This window comes from Mesocricetus auratus, unplaced genomic scaffold (genome assembly GCF_017639785.1).
Source record: "Mesocricetus auratus isolate SY011 unplaced genomic scaffold, BCM_Maur_2.0 Super-Scaffold_100024, whole genome shotgun sequence".
NCBI lineage: Eukaryota > Metazoa > Chordata > Mammalia > Rodentia > Cricetidae > Mesocricetus > Mesocricetus auratus.
This window is the reverse complement of record NW_024429205.1, coordinates 28211804-28232480: the sequence shown is the minus strand read 5'-3', so window position 1 is coordinate 28232480 and position 20677 is coordinate 28211804. Positions and strand designations below refer to the sequence as shown.

At 40.5% G+C, this 20677-nt stretch overlaps 1 protein-coding gene and 1 pseudogene across 2 annotated transcripts in view; one reads left to right on the top strand and one right to left on the bottom strand.

Annotated features, from left to right (window-relative positions):
* Strn (striatin) overlaps positions 1 to 20202 on the top strand; it is an 84471-nt gene extending 64269 nt beyond the window's left edge. For both annotated transcript variants that reach the window (XM_013115991.2, XM_005073595.4), the window contains 9 exons: positions 2205 to 2341; positions 6120 to 6295; positions 8117 to 8164; positions 9214 to 9335; positions 10278 to 10445; positions 12459 to 12599; positions 13484 to 13591; positions 14613 to 14699; positions 14789 to 20202. In XM_013115991.2, the coding sequence (XP_012971445.1) occupies positions 2205 to 2341; positions 6120 to 6295; positions 8117 to 8164; positions 9214 to 9335; positions 10278 to 10445; positions 12459 to 12599; positions 13484 to 13591; positions 14613 to 14699; positions 14789 to 14958 (1157 nt within the window). In that variant the 3' untranslated portion in view covers positions 14959 to 20202. The remainder of the gene's footprint in view (positions 1 to 2204; positions 2342 to 6119; positions 6296 to 8116; positions 8165 to 9213; positions 9336 to 10277; positions 10446 to 12458; positions 12600 to 13483; positions 13592 to 14612; positions 14700 to 14788) is intronic.
* LOC101835243 lies at positions 3924 to 4178 on the bottom strand (annotated as a pseudogene).
* Positions 20203 to 20677: the final 475 nt, after the last annotated feature.

Here is a 20677-nt window from a genome sequence, read left to right as displayed (position 1 = left end):
ATTCCAGTTAGTTTTCTGAAAGCTCTTTAAGGGCAGCAGTATTTTGTTACCCAAAGTAACTTTCTTAGCTTCTGAGGCAGAAGAGAACAAGATGCCCGCTCACTTAGAGACATGATGTGCCCGTTGCTGTCTCTGACTACTGACTAGACCTTCCTAGAGTGTTAGTACTAACCCATGCTGTGCTCAGTCTCGGGAGACTTGCTGTTTCAGGAACAAGATAATGTTAGAAATGGGATGGGCAGTAGTGCCCCATGCCTTTAATCCCGGAACTCACAGGAGGCAGAGGCAGGTGGATATCTGTGAGTTCAAGGTCAGCCTGGTCTACAGAGTGAGTTCCTGGACAGTCAGGAGTGTTACACAAAGAAACCCTGTCTCAAAAAACAAAAACAAATGAGAGAGGGAGAGGGAGAGAGAAGAAAGAAAATGTTAGAAATGAAAAACAGAACAAACAAAAGATACCTGCCAATACCTAGTCTCCTAGGCACACATGAATTATTTGACATTTTGGCCTGAAAATTACTGTTTGGACAGTTTCCACCCTGCAAACACCCAGGGTTATTTGAACCCTTCAGATGACATGCAGCAGTCTAAGTGAAGCCCATTTTTATTAATGCCTCTCTTGTGTGTTTGTGGTTCGATAGTGGTTTAATTTATATTCTATTTTATTCTACAGTAACTGTCTTTTTCCTGACAAAGATTTTGGGTTTCTGTTACTGCTACATAAAGTAGTAGTACAGGTGTGCACCATCACACCCAGATACCACTACTGTTTTTAAAAGCAAACAACTATTATTTAATGTGTTCAACAGGTACCTACTATTAAACATGATTAGCTATAGCACTGAAAGACAGCTTTTAAGTCTACTGTGTACTGGATATAATTAACTCACTTCATCTCTTTAGCAAATCCTCTGACTTGTTAAATTCATCTTAAGTATTTCTAATCAATGAAGCAACCTCTGGCAAGGCAAGTTCTAGTTCCCTTTTGGAATAGTTGTCTTTCATGTAATCTTAATTTAACATTTTGCTTTTCATTGGCTCTTGAGTGATACTTGTTGAAAGGGTTGAAGTGCAGCGTTCAGAGTTACAAAGTAGGGATGTTCAAGCTGATTACACAGAAAAGTCCATCTCAGATCACAAGTGGCAGCTATCAAAGTTCTGAGACATCTTTAAATGAAATGAAACGTGTGCACAGATGGGAACAGCTCATTGAATCATCAACATCAGAATTAGCCACTGACTGTCCATGCCATCACCCCAGATCAAGAGGGAGAGCATCACCAACATGTGTGTAGCCACATCCTGTGTGGCCTCTTTAACCACTGGCCACTTGTCTTACTCTCAGAGGCAATTCTGATTTCTAATAGTGTATATTAATTTTCTCAAATAAAATTTGAGTTGTGCAGTTTTCATTCTGAAGTGTTATAGAATTGATCAGTTTTATCTTTTTTTTGTTCTTCTTTTTTTTTTTTTTTGGTTTGTTTTCCTGAGACAGAATTTCTCTGTAGCTTTGGAGCCTGTCCTGGAACTCACAGAGATCCACCTGCCTCTGCCTCCCGAGTGCTGGGATTAAAGTCATGTGCCACCAACGTCCGCTCGAACCACTTGTTAATATACTTCATAATTGATAGATGTTATTTGAGTAATTAGCATGAAATGTCGAATAGAGGGGAAATTTACTTTTTTTTTTTTTTTTTGGTTTTTACGAGACAGGGTTTCTCTGTATTGTTTTGGAGGCTATCGGTCCAGCCCGGCCTCGAACTCACAGAGATCCGCCTGCCTCTGCCTCCCGAGTGCTGGGATTAAAGGCGTGCGCCACCACCGCCCGGCGAAATTTACTATTTTCTCTGTAATGGTAAAGAAAAGGACAATAATTTATTTGTTTCTGCTTTAGTTTTATAATTAGATGATGCTGTTAGGATTATCTGTGAAAAGCTGTCTTTAAGATTTTTCTGATCATGGAATTACACTGTTTACAGAATTGCCTAACACTAATGTAAGGTACGCACATAGCTCCTCAGGTCTTTAATCCCAGTGCTCAGGAAGCTGAGGCCAGAGAATTGCCATCATGCTGGGCAGCCTAGCCTCCAAAACCAAAAATAGAACAAACAAAAGTGTACATGTTCCCTTACCAGAAATGCAGTAAAAGAAGTGGGGACGGGTTGTGAAGTGTTAAGACGTGCAACTTGGGTTTGTCTCCCCAGTGGAAGCCCTGACGTTTCCTCCTTCTTCTGGGAAGTCCTTTATCATGGCAGCAGATGAAGCTCTCGAGAGTGAACTGGGCCTTGGAGAGTTAGCAGGCCTGACAGTGGCCAATGAAGCAGACTCACTGGCTTATGATGTAAGTAGCAGTTTTCTTTTCTATGCCGTTACTGTGTCTGAAAATTAGCAGCTAAGTTTATAGAAAAGTGGCAGAGGTAAAATCTTTTTCACAAGTATGGATCTTGGTTTAGTTTTAAATTTCACACTTTGCAAAGATGGATATAAAAATTAGCTGACATTTCCTAAATAACCTGTGCATTAAAGTTAGAGACTTTGCCTAGATTTGTGGGTCAGTATAGCATACGCATTGGTTTTAGCTAGGGAAAGGGATTCTTTCCCATTGCAAAGTGTGAGCTGTGTTTTGTTCAGGCGCCTGCGATAAGTTGATGTCCTACTTACAGTAGCGCTTGTCCTGTCTCTTCAGGCATCCTCCGTGTGGGCTCCCCTGGGAGCCGGCTTTTCTTCACAGCTGTAGCTTCCCTTCCTTTCTGCTTTTCCTCACAGCACAGTTGTCCAAATCACCTCGCCTGTCGTGGCTGGAAGCACATTTCCCGTCACACTTTTGTCCTCTCTACCTAAACCACGGAGACTTTATTCAGTAGCTAATGTAACTTAGACTTGGTTCTAATGCAGACTCTCTTTTTCCCCCACTCAAGAAAAATCACCAACTTTCCAAAGGTAGTTGTATGTTTTACTAAACATACCAGTAATCTACTGGTATATTGTTTAAAAGTACACAATGAACGAATAGCATTTTGGGAGGTTCTTTGTCTCATAATCAGTCCTTTGTCAGAGATTTTTAGACCTTGCAGGTTCTTTGTGAATATATATTATGAGTTCCAGTTTTGTGGGACTTCTGTGTGAGCACACTTGTGTCTCTCTGTATGTGTTTATTGTGCTTTCCCTTTGCTCATTTTACTCTGTTTTGTCCTATCCCACTTGTTTTATCTTACTTTATTATTATGATTTAAATTTCTGTTTTCTGATGAGAGAGAGAGAAAGGATGGAGATTCAGATAGGGAGGGGGGTATGGAAGATCTGGAAGGAACTGGGGGAGAGAAACTAACGAGAATATATTGTATGAGAAAATCCTATCTATTTATTTATTTTTTACATTCAGATCCCAGTTCCCCTCCCTCCTTTCCTCCCGCTCTCCTCTTTTTCCCCATCCCACCTTCCATCGTCTCCTCAGAGAGGGTGAGGCCTCCCCTAGGATGTCTGTCCCACCACCTCATTGAGTTAGGACCAAGGCACCCCTGCCCATGTCTAGGCTGAGCAAGGTATAGAGAATGGGCTCTACGCAGTCAGTTTATGCATTAGAGTTAGATCTTGGTCCCTCTGCCAGTGACTTTATATACCGCCTAAGCCACACCATTGTCACCTGTATTCAGAGGTCCTAGTTTAGTCCTCTACGGGTTCCCCAGTTGACAGTGTAGAGTCTGTGATCTCTCACTGGCTCTGGGCAGCTGATTCTATGGGTCTCCCCATCATAGTCTTGACTCCTGTGTTCATATATCACTCCTCTTTCACTTTAATTGTACACCTGGAGGTTGGCCCATTGGTCAGTTGCACAACTCCTCATCTGCTTCCATCTGAAAAAAAATTTGGGGGGGTTCACATTTTTATTGGGGGGCAACAGGGAAGTATCCCATCAGGAGTATTCACAGGTTCTTCGGCCATTCCAGGCTTGGGCTCTGAGGATCCTGGGGGTGGCTGGGCACATCAGGCATGTTTCTATTATCTCAAACAGGCACTGGGTAGTTGTAGAGTGTGGCTCTGTTGATCATGCTGGCATACTTGGTGTAGGAGCTGATTATGGGCATAATTATAGCGAGGCCCCAGACTGAGAAAGACACCACCAGCACCAGATGCTCCACCCAGGCATTCTTAAGGAAGGCGGTGAGTCTTGTGGCCATCTTGGTCTTGCAGGCGACAAGGGCCAAAGAAATCTTTTTTAATAAAAGAGAAATAGAAAAGAAAATTATCATTTTTAATCTCTCTACATCTAGAATCTGGACTGTACAGACTGGCTCGTCTGTGTTGTACTGGCTGCAGTAAAGATACTGGCATTGGCTGTGTTCTCACTTGAGAACTTGACTTGGAGAAGACCAAGCTCTGTCAGAGTTGTTGGCAGGCTGTGCTCCGTTGATGGTCATTGGCTGAAGACTAGTGTTTTATCACATGGCCCCCTGCGTGGCATCCTCATGGCATCTAGTGTCCGCACTCTGAGTGCGTGTGTAAAGAGAAGCACAGGCGAAGGTGTGGCTCAGTGACTACCTAAGTCTTTTCCTTAGCCTCCCAAGTTCTGGGATTGCAGGTGTGTCACAGCCATTTTAACATTTTCTATTTCAAGTTTATAAATCTTGTTTCCATCTCAGTGAAGAAAGAAAAGTTTCAAAACATGTTTTAAAAAGTGATTATTTTAAGCTGACAAGCTTCCTAAGGTTTCTGTTGCTGAGCTGAAACACCATGATCAAAAGAAACTTGGGTCGTACAGGTTTTGTTTCCGCTTAGTTGCATGTCAGTGTCTGTCACTGAAGGAAGTCGGGGCAGGAACCTGAGACCAGGGGCCAAAGCGGAGGCCGTGGAGGAGTGCTGATAGTGGCTTGATCGGTCCGCTTTCTTAAAGCCCAGGACCACCCACCGAGGGGTGGCATTGCCCACAGTGAGCCCTCCCGCATCATTGCCCATCAAGAAAACGCATCACAGCCTTGCCCATAGGCCCAACTTCTTTCTGTTGAGGTCTGCTTCTCAAATGCCTAGCTGGTTGACACAGTTGACATAAGACTAGCCAGGACACAGACTTAAAGGAAGAAAAAGAAAAAACAAAACAACAATAAAGCCTAGTTCTTTGATTCAAATTACATTTTCTGTCTACAGTTTGTATTGAGTTGCTTGATTTTGAAAACACCCTGGTGATTGTTCTGATGCAAGCGCCAGAAGAAGCCATTGCTTCATGGTGTTCAGGGAAATGCAGAGGAGAGAGCTGGGCCTCTGCTTCTCCCAAGGGAGACCTTTCAGTGATGTCACTGTCTTGACTAGGCTCCATCTGCTAAAGACTCCACCTCCTGAGAGTGCCACAGGCTGGTGACCAAGCCTTCAAGCACATTCAGGATCGAAACTAGCAATAGTAGAGATACACTTGGGATCATCACTTTCCTACAGTTTAGCTTGAGTTATGTTAACTGTTCTCTTATTCCACATTTCTTATCTTGTCAATGAAAACTGCCACATGTTGCTAATTTTGCTCATTACTTTGGTTGTTTGCTTTAAAAACTATGTTGTTTTAATTGAAGTGAGGGAGGAGTGATAATATGAACAAAGGAGTCAAGGCCATGATGGGGAAACCCACAGAATCAGCTGACCCAAGCTAGTGAGAAATCAGTGACTCTGGTCTCACAAATGGGGAACTTGCATAAGATCAAACTAGACTCCCTTATTATAGGTGACAATGGTGTGACTGGGACAATATATGAGGCCACTGGCAGTGGGTCCAAGATCTAACTCTAATGCACAAACTGACTTAGTGGAGCCCATTCTCTATGGAGAGATACCTTGCCCATCCTAGACACAGGGGTTTGGGGATGGAGAGATGCCTTGGTCCTGCCTCAATGAGATATGGGACAGACTTAGTAAACTTCCTAGGGGAGCCCTTACCCTCTCCATGGAGCAGATGGGAGGTGTTTGTGTGTGGGGAGTAGAGGGAGTAGGAGGAGAGGAGGGAGGGGGGAACTGGGATTGAAATGTAAAATATAAAGTACTAAAAAAATTTAAGAAATACTGTTTTGAGAATTGTACAGTGTAATAGTTTATTAGCAAATCTGCTATCCCAACTTGATATTTTGTTTCTTTAATAGATAGCAAATAATAAAGATGCCTTGAGGAAGACGTGGAACCCTAAGTTTACGTTAAGAAGTCACTTTGATGGCATCCGCGCCCTTGCTTTCCACCCCATCGAGCCCGTTTTAATCACAGCGTCAGAGGACCACACACTGAAGATGTGGAATCTGCAGAAAACAGCCCCAGCCAAAAAGTGAGGACATTCTAATTTTCTTTTTTTAAGGGTTAGTTAACTTTTTTATCAATGGGGAAAGACATGTTTAAGATAATTTTCTGTTACAGTTCCAAGTATCTCTCTGGTTCTTTATTCTTTACCATGTCATAGGTGAATCCTCCAGACAGTCTAAGGGTTTTTATCTGATGGTTCCCAGGGGTTTGTGACTGCTGATTACAGTCCTTATGCTTAAGCGTTTTAAGTGACTGTTTCATTTATAAGTGGGTCCTCTTGCCTGTAATGAAGATCCCTGTTAATGTGAAGAGATGTAAGTAGGAACACGTGGACTTATCAAGCCTTTGCCCTCACTCTGCTCCATTATTTACAAAGTGAAAGAAGTGGATAGGAACTTCTCTATGCCCTTAGCTTTTCTCTGACAGTTTTCATACTAACCAGTTTGTCTGAACTGAGGGATGCTGTTGTCTTTGCTTAGTTGCTCATTCTTGGTTTGGTGTATAAATGCCAGCAGGCACGCTGTCCTATAAACTGTTTCCTTAGTCCCCAAGCTAGGCCAGGTCTACTTGATGAGGCGCTTCTAGAGCTAATCCTGCACGAATCCATTCCCTCATCCAAACCAGCCTCCGTCAGCCAGGATCCTTTCACTATGTGAGGCAGAAGAGTACAACAGACTGTAATACAGGGCACCACAGAGGTCGTCCTGCCTGTAGAAGAGATTTCTGCTGCCCAGTTTAAAGGATCCTTTCACTATGTGAGGCAGAAGAGTACAACAGACTGTAATACAGGGCACCACAGAGGTCGTCCTGCCTGTAGAAGAGATTTCTGCTGCCCAGTTTAAAGGGCACCAGCAGTGTCAGTGCTGGAAGTCACCCAGGACAGGCAAATTGCTGGATGTAGTCTGAGCAGGATGCGGGTCAGGTCAGCTGCACCTTTGCCTTTCCAGTCCCCAGGTCATAGTATGCTGGTTCTGGTTCTAGCTCAGTCACATGGAGCTAAATGTAAATGTCTGATTGAGGAAATAGTAGAAACAAATTAGCAAAATATCTACACATGCAAATAATAGTACCCTAGTTACCTTGGAGCTGACTTGAGAAATGATAGAATGTATACCTACAAATTCCTGCAACATGATGTAGAAAGTGGTGAGTTCTTACCTTCAGCCAGTGTCTATGATGAATCGTCTGTTAGGTAACGCAGACACTCAGAGTCCTTTTCTTAGTAATGAGCTGATGACTTGGGCAGTTTCCACAGAATCAAGGATAGACATACTAACCTTCATGAAAACACAGGGAAGTTAAAGTACCGCTTGCTGAAATCCTGCTGTGTAAAGTTCTGGCCTTGACTTTTTATATTTAAATTCTCATTCATGTTGAATATTTGATACTATCTAGATTTCATTTTATTTTAAATATAAGATAATTTGAAGTTCTGAAATAATAAAACGTCCCTGTATTAGTTAATTAGTAATATAACTGGAAATCACGTTCTGAAAATTATCCTTCACAGTCCATGTTTTCTCTTGTGAATGATGTTCTCTCTTGTTACTGGTCAAATTGTAAGCATGTGAGGAGTCTGTTTGACGTTAGTGGATCAATTGTAACAGTGTGAGGAGTCTGTTTAACATTAGTGGATGAATTGTAAGTGTGAAGAGTCTGTTTAACAAGGGGCCACTGCTAAGGTGGGAGTTTGTCCATGCTGTGAAGGTATAATTGGGATTAGATGAGCCTCTGTATCCTGAGACTGAGGATGTTATCACCATGGAGACCACAGTACTACAACTTAATTATGTTGTCCACTACTGAAATGTGGGATACTTAAAGTCATCTTCTTTCTCTGGCTTAGGAGTACTTCTCTTGATGTGGAGCCTATCTATACATTCCGAGCTCATAAGTAAGTATGTGGTTTTTCTTTATATTAAGCCAACATTTTTTAACACAGTTTGATTGGAATATCGTACATTCTTTCACTTACATATTTTAATATAATTTTTCTATTTAGTAGTGATGGGGCCTTTTTTTGTAAATAGAAAAGAACCTGGCAGGTAATATAAACACCAGGTAGAGACCCTGGTATGCATACATATCAAGGTACTTAAGTTAAGTCCTAGAAATGCTAGCACTGGGTACTTGCTGCTCCTCCAGAAAACTGGAGTTCGGTTCCTAGCAGCCGTGTGGGGTGGTTCCCAACAGCTTGTAACCCCAGCTCCTGTGACCCCCACACCACTCTTCTGGCTTCTGTGAGCGCCTTTGCAGAGGTGTCATACAACCACACATACAAGTAAAAGCTTGAAGTAAGTTTCCCTTAGACATAACCTACATAAAAATTATTCAGAGTGTGGGTATGTAGCTTAAAGAGAAAAGGTTTGTCCACCGTGCACGAGGCCCTGGATTTCCTCCTGAGTAATGTATGCTCATACACCTGCCTCTTGTATTTTTAACAGAAGTTTTATAGTAATACATATTTTCTTATTTCCATGTTTTCACTCGATTGGTCACAGACATTGAAATGCTTTTTCTGTACTGGGTGAGAAAGTCAATATTTTTCAGGCTTAGAAGACCATGCGCTCTTGTTGAAACTTTTTTTGTCCTCTTTTGACTTTTGTTTCAGATTGAACTAAGGGTCTTAATTCATGTAACATATTCTTGGGTTTGTTGTTGTGTGCTGCTATTTTAACCTTTAAAAAGTATTCATAGCCTAAGGACTATACTAGGACTACTAGATGAATTTGGCCTCAAGGCCCTAATTTACCAGCCTTTGGTTTGGCAAAGGAAGAAAACTATTCAGTAGTACTTCATTAATGTTTTTAATCATTGTGAAAAGCTGGAAAGTAGAAAGGCAATTGAATAATTAGATGTTCTGAGTTTTAACAAGTTACATTGTAGAACTGACATTTGAGAATTAGCAGTTTACTGGACACCTGTTGATCTGTTTCATGTCAGAGGTCCGGTGCTGTGTGTGGTGATGAGCAGCAATGGTGAGCAGTGTTTCAGTGGTGGCACAGATGGGCTGATTCAGGGCTGGAACACTACCAACCCAAACATCGATCCCTATGATTCTTACGGTATGTGCTTCACCAAAGTTCTGAAGTGATGTTGTCTTTGTACATTTTTTCCTAGAGTATAGAAAGGGTAAAATTATGTATTTAAGAGACTAGTAAAGAGAAGCATGTCTTTATGTCATTTAGAAGGATTCCTGTAAATACAGCAATCAGCTGGATAGTTAGTGCTGACAGTAAAAACACACTGTACTTGAGAAAAGAGTTCATCTCTGCAGTCTTACTAGACAGAAATGCTGGTTTGGTTAACGCTTACTTTCTTGATGTTAGACATTCTGTCGTACTTCAAACTTTGCAACTCATCTGTAGTCATATTTCATTATTGTTTTTTTGTTTGTTTGTTTGTTTTTGGTTTTTTTGGTTTTTCGAGACAGGGTTTCTCTGTGGCTTTGGAGGTTGTCCTGGAACTAGCTCTTATAGACCAGGCTGGCCTCAAACTCACAGAGATCCGCCTGCCTCTGCCTCTGCCTCCCAAGTGCTGGGATTAAAGGCGTGTGCTACCAACACCTGGCTCAGATGCTTTGGTTTTAAGAACAGGGTTATGACATGAGCTCATATTATACTGTGTTTTTGATGCTGCTGTAAATTCTCTTGTAAAACTCCTTAGAAATGGGCTGCTTTAAGTTTGGAGTTAATAACAGAATGGTCTAACATGTCATGTTTGTCATTAAAAGCATTTTAATGTCTCTGCCAAACTAAACACAGAATCAGCAAACAAAATCTCTTCTTACATTTATTTAATTAAATGTTAAAATAGAACTTTCTTAAGAAAGCAGGCTTGTGCTTCTTAATTCTAATTTAGAATATTCAAGATCCATTTGTATATTTCCAAAACTACGTGTAATTACTGCAGCATTTCAGAAGATACTGAAACTGGAAGACTCTGGTGCTCTGTCTTACGTTTTACAGTGAGTCCTAACTGATTCTGCATGTGCTTATTTTGCGCAGACCCTTCTGTTCTGAGAGGCCCTTTGCTGGGCCACACAGATGCCGTGTGGGGGCTGGCCTACAGCGCAGCACACCAGCGCCTGCTGTCCTGCTCAGCAGATGGCACTCTGCGTTTGTGGAATACAACCGAGGTCGCTCCGGCACTGAGTGTGTTCAATGATAACCAAGGTACAGCCCTTAAAGTTAAACACTTCCAGGTCTTTTATTAAACATCCTCCTACTCTGAAAAAGCAAGCAAATGATCTATAAACTCTTGACTGTATAAAATTTAAGGCTTTTTTTTTTAACATACCAACATTGTTGCTTGACATTTCAATGTGTATATAATTCTTAAAAACAGCGTTTGAGGGGCTGGAGAGATGGCTCAGTGGTTAGGATCACATACTGTTCTTCCTGAGGGCCTGAGTTCAATTCCCAGCACCCACATCAGGTGGCTCACAACTGCCTGTAACCCTAGCTCCAGGGGTGTCTCACACCTCTGACCTCAGTGGGCACTTGCATTCATGTGCATAAACCATACAAACACACACACAATTGAAATAAGAAAGGAAACCAGCATTAGATGAGAAAATGGGTTTACATTTTTAAAATGAGGCATAATTTATCTTCATTGAAGGTTAAATAAAGGCGTGAGGGTGTGCTCTGATGCATCTGGTGACCAGGGGCCGTCCTGGAGCTGGGATAGGTCTGGTGTGGCTGCCTTGTGACCTTAGTCAGTCCCTGCTGCATATCCCAGCACCTGTTGTCAAGATTACTTTCATCGTAGATCAGTTTTGTCTGTTCTGAACTATAATAAAATAGCAGTTTAGGATGTAATCTGTGTGCCTGGCTTTTCATCTTCTGTAACACTTGTGTAGTTCAGGGTCAGTTTATTTCCCTTTGTTATGTAAGAGTATTGTATTAAGCCATGGTTTGTCTATTCGTGTATATCCTGATAGGCATCGAGGCTGTTATGAGCAAAATTGCCATAAAACGTCATAATTTTCCTGACCTATTCATTTGCCTCTTGGTATTTACTGTGCTGTTCCAGTGTGGGACTTAGGAATAATTTATTATGACCATTGATATATTTTCATTGTGGGTAGTAGAGACCTTTCTGTAGGCTTGCTGGGCTTTAGGGTGGGTGTTTTGTTATTAACTTACGTGAAGCGACCAACTGTGTTCCCAAGTGCTCATTGGTACTTTATAACCTGGGCTGCACCCCCTCAGTCTTGATGTTGTCACTCTGCTTTAGCCTTCCTGCGGCTGTGTGGCCGTGGTTCCCTTCTGTTTCAGTGTTGAATTCTTTGACAGCTTATTTGGTTAAGTACTATTTCTTTTCATTTGCTATTCCTAGAACTTTTGCTGTTCAGTTTTGAATCATTACCTCTCTTTAGTTAGGTGTTGAACCAAATGAAACATTATTTTATTTTTATATTTATCATTCTGTTTGTTTTCTTGTGGTAATGCCTCACTATATAGCCCTGGTTCACCTTGAATTCATTGCCCAGGCAGACCTCAGATTCACAATCCGTGGGCCTCTACTTCCAAGTGCTTGTATTTAAGGAGTATGCTACCAAACTGGCTTTATCATTCTGTTTTTGGTATAAATGAGTTCCAAGTTTAGCCCCCTAATGATACCCTTTTGTATTTGTGTGGTGATTTGCATGCTAGACAATATTCTACCATCGAGTTACACTCCAGGCCATAGAACACCTTTATGCTTCAGCAAAGTCAATGTGCACTTAGACTTTGAAGACTTAACTCCATGCTAGTATGCACAGTACCACTGAGCTGCACTCTAGCCTAAGACTGGATTTGTTTTTGTTGTTTTCTTTTCTTCAAGATAGATTTTTAAAATACTGAGTTCCCACTGTGTTACTCTATGCCTGAAATGGAAGTAGAGGCTGTAAAACTTATGGTCCATATGTTTTCATTTTCTTTCTAAATAAGTTTGCATTCTCTGAGTGGATTAACAGAATAATGGGTAGAAAACATTTAACAGGTAAGGGTAATAAGATAGACCAAGACTGAAAGTTAGAAAAGAAATACTCTTTTCTGAATGGTCCTAAAATAACTTATTCTGATGTTAAGCCTGATTAATTAAAGTAAATCATACTTAGTTTTGTTTTGTTGCATTTTGAATACTTTCTCAAATAGACCTTTTAGCTGTCATTCTCTCTGAATATTTCTGACACTCAGAACTGGGAATCCCTGCTTCTGTGGATCTGGTGAGCAGTGACCCGAGCCATATGGTAGCATCGTTCAGCAAAGGGTATACAAGCATCTTTAACATGGAGACACAGCAGCGAGTCCTCACTTTAGAATCCAAGCTAGACTCAAGTATGTATACCAGCCTTTAAAGTCTCTCTATTCATTTTTAAACTTAATCAAAAGTGTAACTGCCCAAGTTTATATGAAGAATGATTGAATCATAAAGTGTTCTATTGCCCAAACCTGAGAACACATTTACTTTAAGAAAAAAAAGAAAACTTTTGTTTTAAACTTCAGCACAGTCTAAAGCAACCAAAACAAACAACAGAAAAACTGCACCCAAAGAATTTATTCTATGTAGCCACCTGGCATTTTCTGTTGTATATTTAATAATAAGCTGAATATAGTAATTAATATCTTCAAAAATTCTTAGTGTATGACAATTATATGCTTAAAAACTCAAAATCTAGTGGACTGCAAGACGGTGGTCTTTTCTATTATGATGCAAAGAGGAACAAGGCAGGAGGCAAAGCCCTCGTTTTCATGTTCAGATTTAGGTCACAACTACCTGAACAGGGTTCCATGTTGGAAGGGACTGAGGGCTAACTTTGAAGATTATTTGTATATTGGTGGTGTTTGATTTTGTTTTGAGACAGGATCTCACTGTGAATCTCTGGCTGGCCTGAAACTCACCAATGACAATGAGGCAGGCTGGTCTCAAACTCACAGAGTCCATATCTCTAGGCCAAGTCTTAGAGGGCATTCATGCATAGTAGGCGGTGGGAAAGGAACTCTGACATTTAATTACCTGTAAATGTGCCAGGGTGATTTACCTTAGGCAGCTCTTATTGTACAGCCGTGAAGTTAGAGAAATAATTGGAGAATAGCTGAACCACAGCCAGACTAAAGTTGCATTGTTTATTTTTTTTCTCTCTTAGTATTTATATCTCCTTTATATGGAAAAAAAGCCCTACTTGACTAATTTGTATTGATTTTTAATTTTCTATTTTTAGCAGCCAATTCTTCCTGCCAAATAAATAGAGTCATCAGCCATCCCACTCTTCCAATCAGCATCACTGCTCACGAAGACAGGCACATCAAATTCTATGATAACAATACAGGTAAGAGGACTGCGTCTGCTGCAGCAAAACCAACAACAGCAACAGGAAACTAAGACGGCAATAAACACCCAAGTAAGCTCATTGTGGTGTCTAGTGGGCACCTTACAGTCACAGAATGGGCACTGACTGAAACCGTTTCTTCACTCAGTTTCTGCTCATTTCCTTCATATCTGCTGAATCTATTGTCTAAAGCCACGAACCTAAGTACCAATAAAAACGATCTGTTGCAAGCCATAAGGAGAGAGTATTAATAGAAGCATATTGGAAGCAGAGGCTGGTAACTTTTGTTTTAAATTGTCAGTTATTGAACAGCTGTGCTCTGTTCTTAAATGGGTTGATTCAGTGTTGCACATGAAAATCCTCAGGTCGTGTGCTTTGTGTGTTTTCCACAGGCTGCTCTTGTCTGTGTTACACTACAGTCTGAGTCCTGACTGGACTGAGGCGTGGGCCTTTCCCAGTTTGCAGTGGACTGCATTTCACCAGTCTAAGAAGCACACAGAGAGCCAGAGTGGAGGGAGGGCCTTTGTATGAACAGCCATATTGTTTTGGCTATCTGTCTTTTTAATATGGCCACTTGTGATTGTGTTTAGTTGCTAACAGTTTAACTTTTAAAATTCTTTTCTGTGTCTTGTTTCCACCAAAACTGTGATCATGTTTTTTTTCTTTTCCTTTGTCTCTTTGAATTTGAACTGTCTGTCCTCATGAGCCCATAGAGTTTGCCTGTAACTAAAGGGACACAAGAAGACTAGTGATGTCTAACTAATAATTAGTGAACATGTAAAACTCACTGAATTTATTGTGGCTTAAAAGACAAACTCACCTGAAACTTAAGCTGTTTGAATTTTTTATTATTAACGTGACCAGAGGCAAGAGTAGGAGATAGGTTGTTTGAACTGATGGAAAGTTGATTCAGGGAGTGCACAGACAAGGATGATTGGGGAAACTAGGGTAGCGTGGAAGTTGGTAAATGGCCAAGCTGAAGAAAACCGTCAATAAAGAGAAACAATGTCTTTTTCCAAAGGCAAACTGATCCACTCGATGGTAGCCCACCTAGAAGCTGTTACAAGCTTAGCAGTTGATCCAAACGGCCTGTACTTGATGTCTGGCAGTAAGTACATTAGCTGTGGATTATTTACTTGTCCTTACCATCTTCATGCTGATACAGTTGTTCCTTTCAATCTCTTTCTTTTGGAATAGGTCATGACTGTTCAATACGCCTATGGAATTTAGAAAGTAAGACATGTATCCAAGAGTTCACAGCTCATCGGAAAAAATTTGAAGAATCGATCCATGATGTAGCATTCCACCCTTCCAAATGCTATATAGCCAGTGCTGGAGCCGACGCACTGGCTAAGGTCTTTGTATGATGTGATGCATTGACTTCACCTTCTAGCTCTTTATAAAAGTCAGCTGCACAACAGAGATGCAGAAGAGCAGGGCAAGCATCAACTCACCCTGCCCTTTTGTTCTGCTGAAGGAGCACAGAGAACATTTGTTAAAGTGTGGTTTTGCAATTCGTGCACTGTTTTCTAAAGTGAAGGTTTGTTCAGGTTGCTGCAAGCTCAGCTGACTCTGTGAGCCTGAAAACTTTCACATTTCCCCCCAAAGAGGCACTTTTATTTCTGAAGTTATTCTCATTCGCTAGGCAGGCCTGAGCGAAACAGGTTTAGCGTCTCCCTTCCTTCCGAGTAAACAGGGCATGCTGTCTGTGATGGATAGTTAAAAGTTGAATGGCTGGGAATGAGTAGAGCGGGAACTTGGATATACTCTACCCTGAGACATCTGCTGAACATATTACATAGTCAGATTGAACTATCTGTTCTACGAATTCTATTGTGTACAATGACCAGACAGTGTTCAAATGAGTTTCTAACATAGCTCTCCGTTCAGCTGTTCCCATAAAGCACGTGGCAAAGTGTTTCACCTATTAGGAGGAAAAGATGCAATAATATGTTAAGTATATTATTCAGAAATGCTAACATATTTAGTTTGCAAGCAGATTTCTATATTGTATTACAATTTTGAAAGTAACTGTGGTACCACTCTGAAGTTTAGCTGTCCAGCACCCATTATGGAGAGTAGTTAAGGGAGCCTGCTCTACTAAAGATTTTTAACTTACCCAGGTTTGAGATTGTTTATTTTTAAGGGCAAACAGGGACCATCTCTATAATAATTTGCTTAAAAATTCACCTCATTTGTGTGGTATTTACAGTGCTAGAGTGATTATTTCATGTTGATGAAATTTATTTCCTAAGTGACTGAAGAAGAAGGCTACTATCAGCTCCCATTTCTCAACACCATGTAATTGGTTCAGAAAATCCTCACTCTTCCTTCCCTGCCTCTCGTGTTCATGTTGTCTGACACCTACCATAAACAGTTTATAATTATCATGTTGTGAGGTCACCTCAGGCAGCTGCCTTCGCAGCAGCCTGCTTAATAAAGCAGTGCACCCTGGAGGTCTGCTACTAGTGCGTCTACGAAGAGCCTCGTAGAGATCTCGATGGAAGGTCTGCCAGGTTCTGCCTCCTCCCCTCCCCGTTTTTTAATTGGAGCACACATGTTAATGAACAGTGAACCAGGACTGTACCTAGAGAAAACCATGTCTGTGACCTCTGTGTGGTCAGCTTTTGGGAGTTTGAGTCCTGCTGACTAAGCGAGTGCCCACCGTGCAGACCTCGTACCTCTAACTGTGGGTGCCCTTCATGGCCTTCACACTCCTTCTCTGCCAGATGACAGAACAGTCTAAATATTAAACATGAATTAATGTTCACCATTCCACCAGAATGTGTGCACCAAATGTTATATCTATAAATATAACCCATTACAAATGATTCCATTGCCATAGCCATGGCATTTCTGGTGGTCTGTTCTTTGAAATAGCATTCTCATGGTGATATGGGTAATTATTGACTTTTTAAAAGTTTCTGCTCATCTGCCTTTAGAATTCTCCAGTGTGCAGGCAGATTTTCATTAACATTGGAAGACCCATACTACTGTAGACATGCTGTAGATTTTAGTAACTACATTTTATCTTTGTGCTTTGACTAACAAGCAGACCTAAGAGACTGACTGGTATACACAGTGAATTGCTTGTTTTTGTGCAGATCAAGAATTTTACACTGTTGTGATTTTCCATCCTTCGTAAAGTGAGCAAAAGGGTTTCCTAACCCAACATTTTTAGAATATTAGAAGACTCCAGGAAGAAGTAGTGTATTTATGACCACAGTTATTTTCCAAAGCCTTCAGTGTATGTCTTACCCTTGTCACCAACATTCTGGAAACCAGGAGAGGCTGCCCTGTTTGTTCTCTGTCGCTTGGTTGGGTGGGAAATAATCCTAAGATAGGCAAAGTGTAATACAAATGATAGAACTGTTGAAGGTTTCTTAGCCAGTGTGCTTTGTGCCATTGAAAACTGTACATAGAAAGATTCTTCTAAACTAGCCCTGTTTGCTCTCAGCCTGGACATGAGCCAAAGCTGTCTTCCAGCCAGATGGCAGTAGCATGGACATTTGTCTGACTTTCCCCGTCCTAATGAACACTTTCAAGATTCAGAATCATTGAAATGCTTTCATAAATATTTACTGGATTGTAATATTCTGGGTGAACTGTTTTGAAATAGTATGAGAATCAGCAGGTGGTTAGGTCCCTGCCTTATTTTCATGTGCTATGGATACGTCTTTGGGAGCTAACAGTACCTGTCTCAAAACGCAGCTGTCACAGGGAGCTCATTTGCTACCCAAACCATAGGCAAATAAGTGATATAACGACCTTCAGTATTTTTCTATTGAACAAATTTATCAATTTTTGCCATTAAACAGATAATTAGTTATGCAAAGTATTTAGCTTTTGTAATCATTTAGTTGTAACTAAAAGGGGAAAATTGAACTGTATCACTGATAATGAACTTTGTGAGAAATTATTTGTTTATCTGACTTCCATTCCTTCAGTATTCTTGCTATAAATTTCTTTTGGAGATATTGATTCTTTATTTGAAAGATGTCTAAAAATGTATGTATATTTTATAAATATATATTATATATATTATAGGGATATATATAATATATAGACTATATATATATATCTAAACCATGGGTGCATTTTACTGTTGTGTTCTCATTTTTGGAGGTAGTATACTCAGAAGTTGATGAGTATGACGAGTGTTGTGCTGTTTGCTTTTGCAGTATAATATATAGTTCTAAGTGTTTAAATTACTGTATATACTATATTCATTATAGGCTAGCATGCTTGTTTTAAAGACTGTCATTCTAGTTTATTAAAATCTGAATGTAAGAAAACCTGGCTATTCAAATGTGAATTGAAAAGATTCCATTCTCAGTGCTCAACTATTTCCATTGAACATTCAAGCTTTTTGACAAAATGTGTCATCAAGAAGGCAATAGCTAGAAAGTGAGAGGTGCCTTTAAAAAATCTACAAATGCAGCCTTACAGCGAGGGTGAAGATTGAATCTGTGTCAGGGAGCGGGATGGGGAAGAGAAAGCGTGTGTGCGTGCGTGTGTTGTGTTTGCCAATCTGTAAAATCCTGATTTGTGACAGTCAGTGTCTTAATGTATCTGCTCAGCTTCTAGGGCCCCAGGGGACATTTTATGCATAGTCTTCGTGCTCTTTGGAGCACCTTATATGCTTCCCGAGAGTTTCAAATGTGAATTCCCAGAAAATTCAGTAAAGAATAAAATGGCTGTTTTTTGAATTAAAATCGACTTCAGATAACAAAGTATTGGTTCCCCAGAACTATGGGCTTCTTATTGATGATGTACTTTTTAAAAACTTGTTTTTTTTTCAGTACTTCATATATTTCCCCACTCACAAGAGTATGTCATGAAATTCTTATATGATGAGGTTTGAACCAGTAAAAATTGTTTTCAGATGAAACACTTGAACTAATTAAAATTCCACCTAAGAATAGTCTTGGGAAATTGAAATGGCCTCTCTCATATCTACCTCATTGTCATTGCTGCCATTTTCGCAAGGACAGATCTCTGTGGCGTTAGAAATGACGGTTGATGCAATTTGAACATCTGCGCTTGTTGGTGCTTCTCTCACTCGTGTCTTCACAAAGGGTTACTTTTAGGGGTTTTGTTTGTTTGTTTGTTTTTTGCTTATTTGTCAGTTTTGTTTTCCTCAAGGATGACTTAAAATACCACCCGTGTTCTTAGTGAGTGGGGAGAGTTTTAGTCCCTGGTTGTTATGTGTAATATTTTTAACCAAGAATGAAATTGTTACTGAATTTACCTGAAACTCCAGGCATAGTGGCACACTCTTTAACCCAAGCACTTGAGAGGTGCAGACAAGAAGACTCCAGGTTCAAGTTTATCCCCAGCTCTGTGGGGAGTTCAAGGCCAGCCTGGGCCACATGAGCCCTTGTCACAAAACAACAACACAAAGTTTACCTGGGGTGGGGGAGAAACTGTGATTTTATTTGGCTTACTTTATTCTTTACTTCCACACTCTTAGGTATATAATTACTCACTTCACTGGCTTAGAAGTTGCCTCCATGACTGTGTTACTTGTATACTGCAGTACTCAGAGTGTTTGACACTGGGATTCTGATTGTACAAAAGTAGTATCTGGTGTGTGTGTGTGGGGGGGGTATCATTTCCTAAAGTCCATTTTAGTCTAAGGTCAGAAGATGAATAAATCTCTGTTTAGCAGGTAAACAATTAGAATCAGTTTTACATTTGCCACTGGAAGCTTTGTAAGTGCTCATATCAAGCATGCAGTGAGGTCTCCGTGTCAGTGGAAGGAGCTCCACATTGGCCAAGTATTTAATAGAACCTTCACATCACTTTTGTTGTTAGGTGTTTACCGTTGAGGAGCTTTATGTTAGATCAAGAGAGCTTTAGATTTCATTTAACTGGAACCACATGCTCATCACCCCTCTGGTGCAAATTAGAAAGTTGATGTTAATTTAAGTTAACTTCAGTGTCTGCCTGGGTTTTTACCAGGCTGTGAACCAGTGAGTGCCTTGTTAATGTAGAGTGATTTTCCCCGGTGTACGTTAGCTCTTTCTGAAAGGATCTCAGAGACTGGGGTTTGAAGTGACTTGTGCAAAGCTGCTGAGTTGACAGTACAGCATTAGGAAGTCTTTGGTCTGCCATGTTCCTTCTGCTCTTCCTGCTTTCTCTTCATTGGCTGATATTGGCCTCTTGTGAGAAAACTAACATAGCCCCCTTCACATAATGTTTTTCATTTCGGATTAAGGAGTATCCCCTGTCCCACCCCAGCTATATGATCCAATGCCTGTTTTTAGGAAGAACCACTTCTTTGCAATACTAAAAATCTTACCACTTATTTTATGTCTTCTCATCAGTTTACTGGAGTGAACCTCAGGGTATCATCAGTTCAGAATCCCAGGTAACCCTTTCTCTCCACACCCAAACCCCCAGCTGGTGAACCCTGGGCCAGATTGTTTGATATTCAGGTGTCTTCAATTTTAGTTATAATATCAATTAATGTAAATCCAAATGCTAATTTTTGTGGTGCAAGAAGTTCCTTTTGTAAATTCAGGGTATGAATAAGCTAATAATAATATCCAGTTTTGGTGGCTCTGAGTGTATTGTTTGTTTTTAAATAAAGTGTACAAAATAGTTAATGTGCTTATAGGTGTGTCTTGACTTGGACTGCTTGTCAACTCTGGTATCTAGTCATAACTTTGCAGGGAATCAGTTAAAAATGCTTTAATATCTGAGGCTTTTGCTAAAGGACTGATAGAAGGATGCAGAGAAACTGAAGAGGATTAGACACAATAGGTACAAATACAGAGTAACAAGACATGCTCACTACAGATGGTGAGAAAGGCGGGAAAACTTGTCATGAAGACTTTGGACCTGAGAAAGCCAGCGAAATTCAAATGCCTCGTGAGATCAGTTCAGCTTGCTTTCAGGGACGCATGGTGTGTATACCCACCTAGTATTTCATATTTGCAAGTGTTTAAATAATTGTTTTAAGTTGTAGATGTGTGTAAACTTAATGTTCTCCCTTTGCTGGGTTACTTACCAACCAAGAATCTTCTACATCCTTGGACCTGCAAGTCACCATTCTTGTTCAAGGGTTTGCTTGCCCAGGAT